This window comes from Glandiceps talaboti, chromosome 13 (assembly GCF_964340395.1).
Source record: "Glandiceps talaboti chromosome 13, keGlaTala1.1, whole genome shotgun sequence".
NCBI classification, from domain to species: Eukaryota; Metazoa; Hemichordata; class Enteropneusta; family Spengelidae; genus Glandiceps; species Glandiceps talaboti.
The window spans coordinates 23,916,645-23,937,858 of record NC_135561.1 but is presented as its reverse complement, the minus strand read 5'-3'; the positions used below and the strand labels follow the sequence as shown (position 1 = coordinate 23,937,858).

Here is a 21,214-nt window from a genome sequence, read left to right as displayed (position 1 = left end):
TATCAGCTATCACGCTATAGACAACAATACAAATGATATCATCTATCACGCTATAGACAACAATACAAATGATATCATCTATCATGCTATAGACATCAATACAAATGATCTCATCTATCATGCTATAGACATCAATACAAATGATATCATCTATCATGCTATAGACAACAATACAAATGATATCATCTATCATGCTATAGACATCAATACAAATGATATCATCTATCATGCTATAGACATCAATACAAATGATAAAATCTATCATGCTATAGACATCAATACAAATGATATCATCTATCATGCTATAGACAACAATACAAATGATATCATCTATCATGCTATAGACATCAATACAAATGATAAAATCTATCATGCTATAGACAACAATACAAATGATATCATCTATCATGCTATAGACATCAATAAATGATATCATCTATCATGCTATAGACATCAATACAAATGATATCATCTATCATGCTATAGACATCAATACAAATGATATCATCTATCATGCTATAAACATCAATACAACTGATATCATCTATCATGCTATAGACAACAATACAAATGATATCATCTATCATGCTATAGACATCAATACAAATGATAAAATCTATCATGCTATAAACATCAATACAAATGATATCATCTATCATGCTATAGACATCAATACAAATTATATCATCTATCATGCTATAGACAACAATACAAATGATATCATCTATCATGCTATAGACAACAATACAAATGATATCATCTATCATGCTATAGACATCAATACAAATGATATCATCTATCATGCTATAGACAACAATACAAATGATATCATCTATCATGCTATAGACATCAATACGAATGATATCATCTATAATGCTACAGACATCAATACAAATGATATCATCTATCCCGCTATAGACAATCATACAATGATATCATCTATCATGCTATAGACATCAATACAAATGATATCATCTATCATGCTAAAAACATCAATACAACTGATATCATCTATCATGCTATAGACAACAATACAAATGATATCATCTATCATGCTATAGACAATCATACAATGATATCATCTATCATGCCATAGACATCAATACAAATGATATCATCTATCATGCTATAGACAATCATACAATGATATCATCTATCATGCTATAGACATCAATACAAATGATATCATCTATCACACTATAGACATCAATACAAATGATATCATCTATCACGCTATAGACAATCATACAATGATATCATCTATCATGCTATAGACATCAATACAAATGATATCATCTATCATGCTATAGACATCAATACAACTGATATCATCTATCACGCTATAGACAATCATACAATGATATCATCTATCATGCTATAGACATCAATACAAATGATATCATCTATCATGCTATAGACATCAATACAAATGATATCATCTATCATGCTATAGACATCAATACAAATGATATCATCTATCATGCTATAGACATCAATACAAATGATATCATCTATCATGCTATAGACATCAATCCAACTGATATCATCTATCATGCTATAGACATCAATACAACTGATATCATCTATCACGCTATAGACAATCATACAATGATATCATCTATCACGCTACACACAATCATACAAGACACAGATCCCAGCTGGTCTTTTGTATTGCAAGTTACTCTGACTGATTATTCATAGTATACAGTATGTAACATGTAAAAATGACTTTTAAGTAACTTTGACACGGTTTTATAGGCAGTAAGTATTAAGCCTACCAAAACATGTGTTTACCCATAGTAATACATGGTATTTCGGTTTTCTTGCGATATAGGGGTACACGAGTGGCACCCGTCAGATATGCTAACAGGACACCTTTCTGAGGTGGAATCTGCAAAACAAGCGACGTATCGGTCAGAATAGCTTCGCTGTTCTTTTTATTTTTTATTTTGGTAACATGTAGAAGTGGTTCAGTTGTTCAGCTCTTCACTATGCAGTTTTGTTTTAGCGATGTAATAAAGTGGTTAGTGGTTTCACATGATATCTCACTATAAAACACATTTTACACAGAAAATTGGTAATGTATTGTACTTTTATATTATAGTCACCATTTTATAAAAAAAATCTACTGTTATGAAAAATTACACACACAAAAAAAGAAGCATTTTTGAGGTTGGCTATAAATAATTCCAGTGTCTTACAACTTTAACCCTGCAAAACTTTAATGATGAATGAAATAAACTAGGGATCTAAAATAATTTTGAGGCAATTCGAATTTCAATTTTCCAACAAATTTACCAAGTCAACAACATTCAACTTGTAGTAGACATAACATCATCTGATATTTTAATTTACAGAGTGTCTCATGACCGGCGCCTGTCAGCAGACTCAGCCAATTTTTTTTCATCTTTCCATTGTATTTAAACCTTGCACTTGACATTTTGCAATATTTATAATTCTCAACAAAATACCTCAACATGCCTCACCTCGCTCATACTCATAGAAGTCCCGGTATGATCACTGACATTACCAGCAAGAACCTTTTCGGATTTACATGTCAAATGGGGAAAGACACGAAAAACATAATGCAAAGTCTGAAGCCAAATTAAAGTTGTAATTATTTTAATTATTTTTACTTGCCAAATATTTGCATTTTGGAAATGGCAAGACACGTTCATGTCGTTTACATGTAAACTGTCAGCCAATAAACAAAGTTTGGTCGATTCACAGTCTGCAGTGAGACTGCTCTTGCATAACTTCAACCGCATACCTAGGCATGCTTTTCCTTACGCGAGTTGTCTTCATTCTGGTTCACTGTCGCGCCAAATTGCATGACAATATAGAATTAATCACAAGTAACATGTTATCTGAGAACACAAAACTTTTATAGTGGGTCTGAAGTGTGTTTTTAGTGAGTACCAAGAACTCCTGCGCGCGTTGCTGCTCGCTGGGGAAAATCGCCCGGTCAAACGAGGTCAGCTTCAGCTTCCGGGTCAATCAGTCGTTTTCTACCGAAAATTCTTGAACGACGATCTCACAACGATCCTACTAATACTAGTACTAAATATACTTGCCACGGTTATTTAACACACATAAAAATCCACCTTTTTGTGATATTTGTAAAACTTTCCGGTTCGTATTAAGGAAACTATGAGCGAAAAAACCGGGTCGAAATATCATGGCCTCAAGTATGTGTCCCGAATTCGTCGGAAAATCAATATACCTAAATGTAATGCCAAAATTTATTTTGCTGGTAGGGATGTCAGTTGAGGTTTAGACGTTTACAGTATCTAAAATGGTGGACTCTAATGAAAGTTATGGCAAGTTGAAAATACCCAAAAATAAGGCACGTGAGCAGCCATTCAAAGTGTAACGGTTGCGATCTGAAGGATAGATGCATGCAAATGAGGGTGTTGCAGACTGGCTGATTATGTAGCAGGGGTGCAGAATTTGGATTTGAAGTTTACAACCCTGTTTCGAACAAACAAATGTCATTTGGGTGCACAATGCGTAGAATTATGACTATAACACATATTACATTGCTTGTTTGACGTCAATAGTGTCTTTTGAAAAGTGGCAGTTTACTTAAAGTCTTGTGGACTGATTTCAAATATGGCATCGGCCATAATGCTCATTAACATATTAATTTTTTTTAAATTACAAAAAAAAATCATCAAAAATAGAAAAGAAGATGTGCTGACTTGAAATTAACAAATCTGAGTAAGCTACCCTCTGCGCATCAACACACCAGATATCAAAGCAATCTGACAAGTAGTATTTGAGGAGATGATGAAAATATCATTTTTGAAAAAAATCATAAAAAATTGAAAATGGCACAGATCAACATGGCATGAACAAATCTGAATAGCCTCCCCCCAGGGAACATGCACACCAAATATCAAAGTATTCTGACAGTCACTTTCGGAGAAGATGATGAAAATAAAAAAAGTAGACGGACACCTATAAATTCACTTATACTCTATACCCACCTATACCTAAAGCTAAGCTTTTATCTTTCGCTGACAGCGGAGCTAAAAATATCATACAACTCACATTGCAAGGTTAACCCCCCAAAACCACCTCTGGCAACTGGACTAACACACATCCTTTCCCATTGTCCCACTGACATAGATCATACACACATACTAACTATTTGTCCCATTGACATAGATCATACACACATACTAACTAATTGTCCCACTGACATAGATCATACACACATACTTACTCAATGTCCCATTGACATAGATCATACACAAATACTTACTCAATGTCCCACTGACATAGATCATACACACATACTTACTAATTGTCCCACTGACATAAATCATACACACATACTTACTCAATGTCCCATTGACATAGATCATACACAAATACTTACTCAATGTCCCATTGACATAGATCATACACACATACTTACTAATTGTCCCACTGACATAGATCATACACAAATACTTACTCAATGTCCCATTGACATAGATCATACACACATACTTACTAATTGTCCCACTGACATAAATCATACACACATACTTACTCAATGTCCCATTGACATAGATCATACACAAATACTTACTCAATGTCCCACTGACTTTTCTTGATCAGTTCAAAGCTATGTATGAGGCATTTTCTAACCAGCTATGGGAAGTAAGTAGACATATAACAAATTAAACATGAAATACAAGTAGCATCAAAGGATATTTTCACCTCATACATAAATAACAATATTAAACTCACCCTTTATTGATACCGGTTACTTGGACATTTAAAGATGTCCAGGCATTATGCATTGTGCATTGTCCTGTGCACAACCCACATGATAACAATGAGATATTTACCCACCTTTGTCCCAATCATTATGGTTCAAAGAAAGGCATTTTTCAACATTGGTTTAAACACCAGCTACATTCAGTTTATATGGGTAGGTGATGAAACAACTGTCTACAACATATTACATAATCAAGTCATAAACCAAACTTGCCATACTACACACTTTACCACCAGAGGAAATAGTAAAGTAAACATTATAGCTAATTAACAATGTACTGTTCTCACTGTGTTAGCTATTAATGAGGACAAATCTACACATTCTCAACAAAGTTAAGCTCAATCTACTGGGTAATTTCAAAGTTGAAGATTTTTGATGAAAAGCAATAATATAGAATAACACTTCTAGAAACATCTCACCAAGTTTCAGACTCATTCACTTAGTACTTTTTGAGATATAAATTTTTGACCAAAATTCACATTTTTACACCTAAATTCCATATCACTGACGAAATCATTATGTGCTTAATATTTCTTCATCTATACATCCTTAGATGCATCCCCATCAAATTTCAGTCCAATCTGCTCAGTACTTTTGGAATTAAAGACTAGACACATTTTTAGCCCTAATTTGCATATCACAGATGGGCTCATCATATTACAAACAATTCTTAGTATAAACACCCTTAAGAATGTTTCACCCAAATTTTAGCCCAATCTGCCAAGTAGTTTTTAAGTTCTAGCTGTTGCTGAGGGCGTGGTCATGGTTGCTAGGGTCAATGTTGCCAAGTCCCAATGAAAGTTAGTTGTCAAAAATGTTGTTGAAATGCCGCCACGCCTCCTATTCTCAGCACAGGAAAACTTGCCATCCTCGACTTCACTCAGCTTTCATGATCACCTACATACCCAGGATATGGCACGTGCGTGTTGAACTTCCTTCTGTCCCACCACAAGTTTACACATTCCTTTAATCACAACTAATTGTCAAGATTTTGTTGAGTGGCGCGCCCTCACTGTACACTAATTATATAGAGGTCAATGTATAGGTCACCATTATTGATACATTGTCGCGAAATTTTCTTCGTAGGCTAGGCGAGGCTTGGTCTATTTTCCATATTTTGACCACACACATTTGGGTAGACTGTCGACAGTCGCTCACGCCTTTTTTTCCTCCGTTTTATCTAAACTCCGATCCGGCGCAACACTAGTCTAATCGCAAACTGATATCGAGGGCCGAAGGTCCGAGCGACTGTTGTCCCTTGCCGCATCTCCCTTGTTATTACTTATTCATGATGTGACGTCATTTAATGGGGCGTTTCTCTATATATCGTATGATTTGCATACAGTTCAATGTAAGGTCACTCAACATTCAAACTACAGCTGAAACTTGTCTTCGTAAATGCATTTTGATGGTCATAATCAAGTACTTTTTGCTTTCCTATCTTTCTTTGTTAAAGCTTGAAACCGCGAGTTTTATTAAGATCAGTAAATGACGTTGACGATCTCGACGCCCGATACACTGTCATGCTCACTAGTCTATTGCCTTTTGTTTAGCAGCTAGTTGTTACAGTGGTAATGGTAGCGAGAGAGTGATACGGAAGTCGGTGTACCAACTCCGACCGACACTCCACTCAAGCAATAGATGTTTTGCAGTCATGATGAGTTTTAAAGATGTTCATGGAAAATTCACAAACAAAATGGCTGCTAGGCGGCCATATTGGATCGTATCATGACGACAATGGATATGCACATGTATGTCATAGAACACTGTGCTAATACCAACTTTGAATGAGATCTGTTCAAGCATGTCTGAGTTATGGCTTTAGACAGGGAAAATTTGCAAAGAAAATGGCTGCCAGGTGGCCATATTGGATCGTATCATGAAACAAATTGACATGCATATGTATGCCATTGTATGTTGCCCCCGTACCAAGTTTGAAAAAAATTGGTCTAGGCATCTCCAAGAAACGGCTGCAGACGGACGGACGGACGGACAGACGGAACCCAATCCATAAGTCCCCGTCCCGGACTTCGTCCGGCGGGGACTAATAACCAAAAATAATTAATTATGCAAATTTTTCAATAAAACTGTAAGGTTCATCCACAAACTTTATAGGACGTATGCATCTTCTAATGGTTAACGTATGTACTAAATTATATTGAAATTGAAGTGTATATTCTTAAGATATGGCCTAATTACTGAAAATAATTAATTATGCAAATTATTCACTAACACTGTAAGGTATATCAACAAATTTTATAGAACAGATGCACTTTGTTATGTTTAACGAACAGTCTAAATTATATTGAAATTAATGTATAGTCTTAAGATATTGCTTAATTAGTTGATTTCATTGATATGCAAATTTTCCTAATTACCATGAACAGATTTTGCTCAAAAACTAATCAGGTCTAGCCATTACCACTAAAGTACCAAATTTCAGTATAATTGATACAGCCGTTTTTCAGAAAATAATCACACACACACACACACACACACACACACACACACACACACACACACACACACACACACACACACACACACACACACACACACACACACACACACACACACACACGGACAGACAGACAGACAGACAGACATCACTATTTTAATACCTCCCGTACCCAAAATACGCAACACTCATGGCAGTTCAACTATTTTGGTATAATTAGTATGGTTTACCAACACAGATGAATTATTTTGATATAACATGTTATGAGGTAACCAAGGATATCAATTTTCAATTTCAAATACAAATTATGCTATGTAACCAGATTTAAACTGAATGCCTTCTGTAAGGGCAAAGTTTTGAGACTGTTGTTCCTACAGACAATTGTTGGAATACAACGGAACATATGCAATAAGTTATCTTTTCTAATTGATTGCTATTTGCCCGTTGCTGTTAGTGATCTCCTAGCCAACGACAACATGTAATGTGAATGTTATAGAACTTTGTAGCATAGCACTCACCATAGAAAGTGTTTTAAAGGCAAAACAAAATTGTTTCTGGTCAGCGCCCATCACTTAAGTACCCCCCTTCCCGCGTTAATTTTTTTTTTCATGTTTGTCCAGGCAATTCAGTCTGCAGATGAAAGGGAAAAATGTTGTGTACATATACACATCAATGTCAATTCATTGTTTTACTCCCATTATCGACCACTGAGAACTTTTCAGGGCTTTCAATACTTCAGCTGACAGTACATGCAATCACATACAAGAACAATGTCACTGCGAACATTATGGCACTTCCGCATGACATTTGTACTGTTATCTTAAATGGTTGTTTATGCATGATCTCATACGATCTCGTGTGATGGAATATGGCTTATTCATACTGTTCAAAAAGCAATACTCACCAAATAAAACTTATCCATTCTGAGTCGATCAATGCCAGCCCATTCTCTAGTCATTGTTTGAAAGAATGTATCTATAAATAGCAACGCTGAAATAAAACAACAATGAAATGATCTGGTCAAGAAAATGGTAATTGGTAGAGAAATGGTTCACTCATACACCCACACACACAACACACACACATACACCCCCCCCCCCCCACACACACCCCACACACACACACACACACACACACACCCATACACAACATGCCGAAGAGCTAGAGACATGAGAGAGCTATATGGCTAGACATGTCTAACAGTTTGCGTTTTGCATTGACGTGTTGAATCATAGACCCTCCACCCATGGTTGAATGTACTGTGTATGCTGTGTCAAGATGAACTGGCGCAGTAATTTTCTTGGTAGACACAACAATGGCAACAGAAATTGCAACAATAGTGGTGCGTCTTTTGACGTTGATTTCGACACAGGTACATGTTATGTATCAAAACAAGTCATTGAGAATAACATAGTCCCCACTATGATTGGGTTTTAAGGAATTATCACTACTCTGATCACGCAACAACACTTGTGAACTTAAACCAAACAGACTTAGATATGTTGTGTCTGCTTGTTGGACATGGTACATGCCTACAACAATAAAGGATTGGTCGGGTATGGGGGATCATATCACGATGAAAATGGATATGCACATGTATGTCATAGAACACTGTCCTAATACCAACTTTGAATGTGATCAGTTCAAGCATGTCTGAGTTATGTCTTTGGACATAGAAAAATCACAAACAAAATGGCTACCAGGTGGCCATATTGGATCGTATCACGATGAAAATGGATATGCACATGTATGTCATAAAACACTGTCCTAATGCCAACTTTGAATGAGATCTGTTCAAGTATATCTGAGTTATGGCTTTGGACATAGAAAAATCGCAAACAAAATGGCTGAGGCAGCCATATTGGATCGTATCACAACAACAATAAATATGCACATGTATGTCATAGAACACTGTCCTAATGCCAACTTTGAATGAGAACTCTTCGAGCATGTCTGAGTTATGGCTTTGGACATGGAAAATTCGCAACCAAAATGGCTGCCAGGCAGCCATATTGGATCGTATCATGAAATTGATGTGCATATGTATGCCATTGTATGTGGCCCCTGTACCAAGTTTGAAAAAAATTGGTCCAGGCATCTCCAAGAAACAGCTGCGGACGGACGGATGGACGAACGGACGCACGGACAGACGGAACCCAATCCATAAGTCCCCGTCCCAGACTTCGTCCAGCGGGGACTAACAAGTGACCTATCGGCCAGTATAGCTCCGCTGTTCTTTTTATTTTTATCATTTTTTTATTTTGGTAGCGATGTAATAAAGTGGTTAGTAGTTTCATATGATGACTCACAATAAAACACATTTTACACAGAAAGTTGGTAAAATATTGTACTTTTATACCATAGTCACCATTTTATAACAAAATCTACTGTTATGAAAATTACATAAAATCTCAGAAAAATAATGACTGGCAAATGCACACACACACACACACACACACACACACACACACACAAACACACACAAAGGATTTTTGAGGTTGGCTATAAATAATGCCAGTGTCTTACAGCTTTAACCCTGGAAAATTTTATTAATGGTGAATGAAATAAACTAGAGATCTAAAATAATTTTGAGGCAATTCGAATTTCAATTTTGTAACAAATTTACCAAAAGCACTGTCCATAATTGTCAACAACATTCAACTTGTAGACATTACATCGTCTGATACTTTAATTTACAGAGTTTCTTGTGACCGGCACCTGTCAGCAAACTCGACCAATTTTTTTTCATCATTCGATCCTCTTTAAACCTTGTACTTGACATTTCGCAATATTTATAATTCTCAACAAAATACCTCTCAACATGCCTCACCTCGCTCGTAATCAAAGCAGTCCCGGTATGATCACTGACATGACCAGAGAGAACCTTTTCAGATTTACATGTAAAACGGGGAAAGATACGCAAAACATAATACAAAGTCTGAAGTCAAATTAAAGTTGTAATAGACCATTATCCGTCTCGCGGGAGACGCCATTGAGTGCATAGCAACCACGTTTTGGTGGTCAAGCTGAAGTGTCAAACGCTTAGCAACACCATTGTTCTCAACGTCATCGTACGTACAGTAGTGCAGTATGTATGATAGATCAAGGGAAGCAAACTTTTAAAGTATGGTTGTAAAATTGATGTGCGTATGTAAAAGTCGCAGGCAGGAGTTTCATAACTAGCCGTCAGATGTGACGGTGAATTATGGCCGTCTGGGCACAGATGAAGAGCGGTTGAGATTGACAGTGTTACCTTTGAAATCAGTTTCAACATGAACTTGAAAATATTAGAGTTGGATCCACTCGAGGATCGCAGGCCCTATGGTTGAAAACTTGCATGTCAGGTCGCGAATATTGTATTCCTATTTTTAAACAACGTCTAAAATTTGATACAATGCCATAACTTTTCCATAGACTTTTTATACGTCTTGTAGCGTCGTCTAAAAACCAACACAACAAAGTGGACGAGATCACTTTACTGTAACGTGCTGTTGATAGTTGGCAATGATGTAATTCTTAGTCTGTAAATCGTCGGCTAAATTCGTCCGGGTCCGCTAAAAACTTTGAAAACGGTTGAGAATTTTTTTTCACTGTCTTTGATTTTATCATATAAATTTATAAATGAGCTATATATATGTATTCTAAATTAAAATTTAGAGATACTATGTCATTTTATTTACAACATGTTCATCGAACTCAAGTATAAACATGGCTGACACATGTGTTTCACGCATCGCCGGTGATTCCCTATTCTAGTTCCTGACGACCGTATTCCGATTTTACTCTACGTTATTAACATTATTAAGGTAGGGTAAAATCAGAATGCGGTCGTCGGGAACTAGACTGGTACGAAGATAACATATGGTAAAATCGGAATACGATTGTCAGGAACTGACTATGATTTCCTGACCTGTGATGATAATTTAGAACTTTTCAATTCTGAACTCTAGGACCAAAACGGGACATTTGCACAAATGTGTAAGACTTTTAGCTTTCGTCCGTATTTGTCAACAGTGTAAATGTCAATGGTTCATAAGGGCTTACGGCCGGTTGATGTGTAGTACACTACTACGCCACACTTCATGTGCATTGCATTCTAATATAATTCTATTGAAAATTGGTTACGGGAAATGTTTCCATACATGTGTACTAATAATCAAAACTACTCGATTTTGCTTGTCATTAATTACCATTTCTCAAGATTGAAATATTATAGCCATCTAGTATACTGCATAAGTTTGGCACTGACAACATATTTCCAGAAATGCTAGTCAGTTCGGAAATATAATGACGGCGTGACACTGTGACGTATCTTTCTTTAAACTTGTTGTTGACAAGCCACATTTTCGTAACATGCCCTTCAGTTCGTGTACTTTCAATTTTTCAATGTCTTCCATGGCGACTTAATACGATTGTAGATGGTCACAAACGGTAGCATTTTTTCAGACTAATGCGTTGACTTTCATATAAACAACATGGCCAATCCGCAAAGCTTGTTCCCCGTAGCAACAGTTGCTAGGTTATTTGCATATCTCGCAAGATCTGCCGCGAGACGGGGAATGCTTTATTATTTTAATTATTTTTACTTGCCAAATATTTGCATTTTGGAAATGGCAAGACATGTTCATGTCGTTTAAATGTAAACTGTACGCCAATAAACAAAGTTTGGTTGATTCACTCTACGTACTGTAACAACTTCAATCGCATGCCTAGGATAGGGCCTAGGCATGCCTTGCCTTGCTTACGCAAGTTGTCTTCATTCTGGTTCACTGTCACTCCAAATTGCACGACAATATAGAATTAATCACAAGTTACATGTTATCTGAAAACATCAAACTTTTATAGTAGGTCTGAAGTGTGATTTTAGTGAGTACCAAGAACTCGAGCTGGTTGCTGCTTGCTGTGGAAAATCGCCGGGTACTTCCGGGTCAAATCAGTCGTTTTCTACCGAAAATTCTTGAATAGTCGGACCATTACACAACGATCCCACTAAATTTACCTGTCATGGTTATTTAAAACACATAAAAATCCACCTTTTTGTGAAATTTGTAAACTTTCCGGTCTGTATTAAGGAAACTATAAGCAAAAAACCAGGTTGAGATTTCAGGGCCTCAAGTATGCGTCCCGAATTCGTCGGAAAATCGGTATTCCTAAATGTAATTCCAGAATTTATTTTGCTGTCACGAAAGAAGAGATGTCAGTTGAGGTTTAGACGTTTACAGTATCTAAAATGGTGGACTCTAGTGAAAGTTACGGCGAGTTGAAAATACCCAAAAATAAGGCCCGTGAGCAGCCATTCACAGTGTAATGGTCGCGATCTGGATGGCGGGTAGATTGTATGCAAATGAGGGTATTGCGGACTGGCTGATTATGTAGAAGGGGTGCAGAATTTGGATTTGAAGTTTACAACCCTGTTTCGAACAAACGCTTGTCGTTTGGGTGCACAATGCGTAGAATTCTGACTATAGCACATGTTACATTGCTTGTTTGACATCAATAGTGTCTTTTGAAAAGTGGCAGTTTACTTAAAGTCTTGTGGACTGATTTCCAATATGGCGTTGGCCATAATACTCATTAACATATCAATTTTTTTTTAAATTACAAAAAAAAATCAAAAATAGAAAAGAAGATGTGCTGACTTGAAATTAATAAATCTGAGTAAGCTACCCTCTGCACATCAACACACCAGCTATCAAAGCAATCTGACAAGTAGTATTTGAGGAGATGATGAAAATATCATTTTTGGAAAAAAAACTTGGCATGAACAAATCTGAATAGCCTCCCCCCAGGGAACATGCACACCAAATATCAAAGTATTCTGACAGTCACTTTCGGAGAAGATGATGAAAATAAAAAAAGTTTAACCAAAGACAACATTGAACACAATTGAAAGTGGACCTTCAAAGAGTGGATCTTAAACTGCATACCTAGTTCAACAGTTTTCTCCAGTTTGTTTTTCTGGAATACACTTCCTCTGGAGTTGGGATGTATTTTGTATTTCTGTGGACAAGACCATCCCAAGCACACTGAGGCAATGTGATTTGACTTATCACAAGATGAAGTTGTTATTATTTCATATACTTCATAATGTTATGAGATAAACAGTTCCATTCTATCATTATCACATTCAATGTTATGAGATACAGTTCCCTTCGATCATTATCACATTCAATGTTATGAGATACAGTTCCCTTCGATCATTATCACATTCAATGTTATGAGATACACAGTTCCATTCCATCATTATCACATTCAATGTTATGAGATACACAGTTCCCTTCGATCATTATCACATTCAATGTTATGAGATACACAGTTCCATTCGATCATTATCACATTCAATGTTATGAGATATACAGTTCCATTCTATCATTATCACATTCAATGTTATGAGATACAGTTCCATTCTATCATTATCACATGCAATGTTATGAGATACAGTTCCATTCTATCATTATCACATTCAATGTTATGAGATACAGTCCCATTCCATCATTATCACATTCAATGTTATGAGATACACAGTTCCGTTCTATCATTATCACATTCAATGTTATGAGATACACAGTTCCATTCTATCATTATCACATTCAATGTTATGAGATACACAGTTCCATTCTATCATTATCACATTCAATGTTATGAGATACACAGTTCCATTCTATCATTATCACATTCAATGTTATGAGATACACAGTTCCCATCGATCATTATCACATTCAATGTTATGAGATACACAGTTCCCTTCGATCATTATCACATTCAATGTTATGAGATACACAGTTCCATTCGATCATTATCACATTCAATGTTATGAGATATACAGTTCCATTCTATCATTATCACATTCAATGTTATGAGATACAGTTCCATTCCATCATTATCACATTCAATGTTATGAGATACAGTTCCATTCCATCATTATCACATTCAATGTTATGAGATACAGTTCCATTCCATCATTATCACATTCAATGTTATGAGATATACAGTTCCATTCTATCATTATCACATTCAATGTTATGAGATATACAGTTCCATTCTATCATTATCACATTCAATGTTATGAGATACAGTTCCATTCCATCATTATCACATTCAATGTTATGAGATACAGTTCCATTCTATCATTATCACATTCAATGTTATGAGATACAGTTCCATTCCATCATTATCACATTCAATGTTATGAGCTATACAGTTCCATTCTATCATTATCACATTCAATGTTATGAGATACAGTTCCATTCTATCATTATCACATTCAATGTTATGAGATACAGTTCCATTCGATCATTATCACATTCAATGTTATGAGATACAGTTCCATTCTATCATTATCACATTCAATGTTATGAGATACACAGTTCCATTCTATCATTATCACATTCAATGTTATGAGATACACAGTTCCATTCTATCATTATCACATTCAATGTTATGAGATACACAGTTCCCTTCGATCATTATCACATTCAATGTTATGAGATACACAGTTCCCTTCGATCATTATCACATTCAATGTTATGAGATACACAGTTCCATTCGATCATTATCACATTCAATGTTATGAGATATACAGTTCCATTCTATCATTATCACATTCAGTGTTATGAGATACAGTTCCATTCCATCATTATCACATTCAATGTTATGAGATACAGTTCCATTCCATCATTATCACATTCAATGTTATGAGATACAGTTCCATTCCATCATTATCACATTCAATGTTATGAGATATACAGTTCCATTCTATCATTATCACATTCAATGTTATGAGATATACAGTTCCATTCTATCATTATCACATTCAATGTTATGAGATACAGTTCCATTCCATCATTATCACATTCAATGTTATGAGATACAGTTCCATTCTATCATTATCACATTCAATGTTATGAGATACAGTTCCATTCCATCATTATCACATTCAATGTTATGAGCTATACAGTTCCATTCTATCATTATCACATTCAATGTTATGAGATACAGTTCCATTCTATCATTATCACATTCAATGTTATGAGATACAGTTCCATTCTATCATTATCACATTCAATGTTATGAGATATACAGTTCCATTCTATCATTATCACATTCAATGTTATGAGATACAGTTCCATTCCATCATTATCACATTCAATGTTATGAGATACAGTTCCATTCTATCATTATCACATTCAATGTTATGAGATACACAGTTCCATTCGATCATTATCACATTCAATGTTATGAGATACACAGTTCCATTCGATCATTATCACATTCAATGTTATGAGATACACAGTTCCATTCTATCATTATCACATTCAATGTTATGAGATACACAGTTCCATTCTATCATTATCACATTCAATGTTATGAGATACACAGTTCCGTTCTATCATTATCACATTCAATGTTATGAGATACACAGTTCCATTCGATCATTATCACATTCAATGTTATGAGATACACAGTTCCATTCCATCATTATCACATTCAATGTTATGAGATACACAGTTCCATTCGATCATTATCACATTCAATGTTCTAATTAGTAAACAGAATAATTAATGTGGGATCCTGTGGTGTTTATACTTTGCAAGTTACTGACACTAATTAAATTGTATGTATATTTGCTTCAAACATTTCTCATTCTTCACTGCCACAAGCAAGCAAACACAACACAGCAATTCTCAAAGTTGTGATATTCCACTCACTGGTTATGAAATACAAACGTGCATTAGCTCGATTCCGTTGCTCTAGTCACAATCTAAGAGTGGAATCGGGTAGACACGAAAATGTTCTTTTAACTGTTCGATGCTGCCCTTTTTGTGTACTTTTTGACGTTTCTGTTATAGAAGATGAATATCACTTTTTGATGTCATGTCCATTATATGCTGATGACAGAGCCGTACACATTCCCAAGTATTATTATACTTTCCCATCCAGGGAAAAGTTTAATTATCTTCTTTCAAATGCAAACTCCAAGCTTAATTTTCAGTTGGCTATTTTCATATTTAAGTCCTTCCAAACACGAGAGAGGTTTTTGAAGGAAGTCTAGATTTTTGTATCATTAATTTCGTCTTATGGCATATGTGTAGTTGGATAACTTTTACTATATGTTGACCAATCCAGTGTGTTTCACCTGTGTATGTAATTTTTGTATGATGGGCCGTGGCCCTTTACCGAAATAAAATTATTATTATTATTATTATTACTCACTGGTTGCCATAGTAACTACATTTGAAGTTACATGTACATTAAACATACTTTAAGTAGAATTTTACAGGGGATCATGTTTCTATGACAACCTACCTGACTGTGGTGACTGAAATGCATGTATTAAATGTGAGATGGTCTCAGCTAGCTCCTCTTGTATCAGTGGTTTATCACTCATCCACATACAGTAGAACAAACCTTTCCATATCTTTAAAAGGTCTGTCTCATCAAATGCATCTGCAATGTCAAACACAAATAATAGTCTAAATATCATAAGTATGCCCTCAATGTCTGATGTGTGAATTACCATTGTTTATCATCATCATCATTAATTAAAGTCGATTTCTTCCCTCTGGCGGGGGGGTCACCGACTGTCCTTCTTTCCATGTGGCAATCCCATTCCTCCATTTCTGCCTGTTCCCATAGTCATTGATGTTTAATCCAATCTGTTTAATTTGTCCTTCCACCATACTCTTCCATGTCAGCTTTGGTCGCCCTCTCCCTCTTTTTCCATCACGTATATCTAAATATTATATCTTTTTCAAATACAATACAATAGTAATTTTACGTTGATAGTTGAGTTATTTAACAGACACTTTGTTAATATTGCAAACTCTCTTACAAAAATAACTCAATTACTGAAACGTTTGATACTGAAACACTTAACAACTTTGTCATGTCAAAGAATATACTTTATAGTTTTAAAATTCCACTTATTTCTCAGACAAAGGTTCTTAAGTTTTTACTAGACTTGGATACTTCTAAAGCTACTGGGTGGGATGGAATCAGTGCTAAATTTTTTAAACTTAGTGCTCCTTATATTGCTACTCATATTTTTAAAATTGTTAATCTTTGTATAGTCAATAATTATTTTCCATCTCACTGGAAAATTGCCAAAGTACTTCCCCTCCATAAAGCTAACTCAACTGAATCATGTTCCAACTTTTGACCCATTTCTATACTACCTTGTCTCTCTAAACTTCTTGAATCCCATGTCCATCAAAGCCTCTACTATTATCTCACTCAATTTGATTTACTCTCTCCCTTTCAATCTGGATTTCGTCCTGGCTATTCCTGTCAGACTTCTCTAACCTATTTCGTAGACCTTTGCTATAAAGCTATTAATAATAATGAATGGAGTAGCATAGTTTTTCTAGACTTATCTAAAGCTTTTGATTTGGTCAATCATAAACTGCTCATTGATAAACTTAAAATCTATAATTTAAATGCTTCGGCTATTGAGTGGTTCATATCATATCTCAGTGATAGAAAACAATTTGTTAATTTTAACAAATGACCTATTGGTCAGAATAGCTCCACTGGTTTGTTTTTATTTTATTTTGGTGACATGTAGAAGTGGTTCAGTTCTTCACTATGCAGTTTTGTTTTAGCGATGTAATAAAGTGGTTACTGGTTTCATATGATGTCTCAATATAAAACACATTTTACACAGAAGTTGGTAATGTATTGTACTTTTATACCATAGTCACCATTTTACAGAAGATCTACTGCTATGAAAATTACACAAAATCTCAGAAAAACAAGTCATTGAGAATAACATAGTCCCCGCTATGATTGGGTTTTAAGGAACTGGCAGTTTATGTTGTCATTTTCTTGATATCACTACTCTGATCATGCAACAACACTTGTGAACCTAAATCAAACAGACTTAGATATGTTGTGTCTGCTCGTTGGACATGGAAAATGCCTACTCATGTTGTGTCTCCTCATTGGACATGGGACATGCCTACTCCTCAAGATGACGTGATGGAATAAACCATACAACAATAAAGAATGGGTCGGGTATGGGGGGGGGGGGGGGGGGGGGGATTCAAGCATGTCTGAGTTATGGCTTTGGACATGAAAACTGCGCCAACAAAATGGCTGCCAGGTAGCCATATCGGATTGTATCACGACGAAAATGGATATGCACGTGTATGTCATACAACACTGTCCTAACACCAACTTTGAATAAGATCTGTTCAAGCATGTCTGAGTTATGGCATTGGACATGGAAAATTCACAAACAAAATGGCTGCCAGGTAGCCATATTGGATCGCATCATGATGAAAATGGATATGAACATGTATGTCATAGAACACTGTTTTAATACCAACTTTGAATGAGATCTTTTCAAACATGTCTGAGTTATGGCTTTGGACATGGAAAATTCGCAAACAAAATGGCTGCTAGGCGGCCATATTGGATCGTATCTTAACAACAATGAATATGCACATGTATGTCATAGAACACTGTCCTAATACCAACTTTGAATGAGATCTGTTCAGACATGTCTGAGTTATGGCTTTGGACATGGAAAATTCGCAAACAAAATGGCTGCTAGGCGGCCATATTGGATCGTATCTTAACAACAATGAATATGCACATATATGCCATAGAACACTGTCCTAATACCAACTTTGAATGAGATCTGTTCAAGCATGTCTGAGTTATGGCTTTAGACAGGGAAAATTTGCAAACAAAATGGCTGCTAGGCGGCCATATTGGATCATATCATGAAACAAATTGACGTGCATATGTATGCCATTGTATGTTGCCCCTGTGCCAAGTTTGAAAGAAATCGGTCCAGGCATCTCCAAGAAACGGCTGCGGACAGACTGATGGACGGACGGACGGACAGACGGAACCCAATCCATAAGTCCCCGTCCCGGACTTCGTCCGGCGGGGACTAATAAACCATTATTAGGTAGACATCACAAAATACTATTATTAACTCTTTATCATTTGTTTTTGAAAATTCACAATCTTGCACAACCCAGCCATCCCACAATTGCAATTAATATAGTACAAGTACATACATTTACTAACAGTTATAAATTTTATTTGTCTCATTTCTCACTCAAAGGCCAGAATATATTATTAGTACATGATACAATTTACCGAGTGACAGCATTACAGGCATACAGTGTACACGTAACTTGACTAATGTTGTGCCTAGCATGATGATACACGTTACACCGTCCATGTGTACCACCACGGCACCGATTGTCCATAGAAAATACAGGTAAAGATTTACGACCCTGCTGCATACTGTCTCATATTTACATTTAATAAAACTACACAAACATTTATTCACGGTTACGAATTTATTTTCTCTCGAAAGCCATAGTTTGTTACATCACATAATTCACCGATTTTTGGGGATAAGTGCTTTGTATAGAACATACCTGCAGAAGATTTACGAACCTGCTGTCCCATGGTTGTCATACTTGGTGACATGACATTTTCGAAGATTCTATATGGCTGCAAGGACTACATTGTACGTTCAAATCCTATCTCTGTCAAGGAATTTTCTACGTGCCTAAACACCCAATATATCATTCGATTCGTATCCACACGTACTACAATTCTTCATTCATGGATTTTGAAAAACATTGCGACAGACAGCTTTAAAATCCCAAAATTTGTGAATTTTCAAGAAAATTAGTCTAAAAATACCGCCAATGCCATTGTAGCACAACTGTAAAGTTTTTAAAAATGTTTATCCATATGCTAGACTAGCATATGGATAAACATACTAGTCTAGTCCATGCTAACAATAGGTGTTCATTTGCTGAATGACTATCCAGTTGCCTATCCAACCATGTTGCTATCTTTGCGATATACACAATCATTTGGCTGTTGCTATGGGCATGGTCATGTTGCTAGATATAGTTGCATACATTTTTGAATGATTTTGTTCACTTGTGTATGAATTCCTAATATTATCTTTTCAATATATGTGATCACTTAACTCAGACATTTGCATACATTTTTTGAATGTTTATTCATTTGTCTTACTATTCCTGTTATCTTTGCAATATACGCTATTATTTGGTTGTTGCTATGGGTGTGGTCTTGTTGCTAGGCAAATTTACATACATTTTTGAATGTTTATTCAATTGCCTATTAATCCCTGTTGTTATCTTCATGAAATACATGACCGTTTGGCTTTTGCTATGTGCGTGGTCATGGTTGCTAGGGATATTTGCATACATTTTTTGAATGTTTACTCACTTGCCTACCAGATGATGTTGTTATTTGACCAAAATATACTGCCAAATGGTTGTTGCTCAGGGCGTGGTCATGGTTGCTTTGGCCAATTGTGTCAAAATATTTTGAAGAAAATCTGCATAATAACTCTTCTAGAAACATCTCACCAAGTTTCAGTGTCATTAACCATTTACTTTGTGAGATACAAGTTTTTGACCAAGAATGAACATTTTTACACCTAATTTGCATATCACTCATGACATCATTGTATCCTTAATATTTCTTCATCTATACATCCCTAGATGCATTCCCATTAAATTTCAGCCCAATCTGCTCAGTAGTTTTGGAATTATTGACTTTTGACCAAAAAGACACATTTGTCCCCCTAATTTGCTTATTACTGATGGAATCATCATGTCATGAACAAATCTTACTTTACACCCCCTTAAGAATGTTTCCACCAAATTTCACACCAATCTGCCCAGTAGTTTCTGAGGTTAAGTTTTTTTACCAAAAATTACATTTTTTGACCCAAATCACAAACCGGTTGTAAGATCATTTTGATTGGAACAGTTTTTCATTAGAACACCATAAGTAATGTCCCCATCAAATATCAAGTCAATCGGTCAGGCGGTTTTTTACTTTGTCGTTTACACACACACACACACAGACACAGACACAGACACAGACACACACACACAGACACAGACACAGACACACACAGACACACACACACACACACACACACACACACACACACACACACACACACACACACACAC

At 35.7% G+C, this 21,214-nt stretch overlaps 1 protein-coding gene across 1 annotated transcript in view; it reads right to left on the bottom strand.

Annotated features, from left to right (window-relative positions):
• Positions 1–21,214, bottom strand: part of LOC144444587 (ribosomal RNA processing protein 1 homolog A-like) — a 95,214-nt gene that overhangs the window by 68,172 nt on the left and 5,828 nt on the right. The window contains exons 2-4 of the mRNA XM_078134067.1: positions 16,536–16,676; positions 8,134–8,219; positions 4,580–4,641 (exon numbers count right to left, since the gene is read on the bottom strand). Of these exons, the coding sequence (XP_077990193.1) occupies positions 4,580–4,641; positions 8,134–8,219; positions 16,536–16,676 (289 nt within the window). The remainder of the gene's footprint in view (positions 1–4,579; positions 4,642–8,133; positions 8,220–16,535; positions 16,677–21,214) is intronic.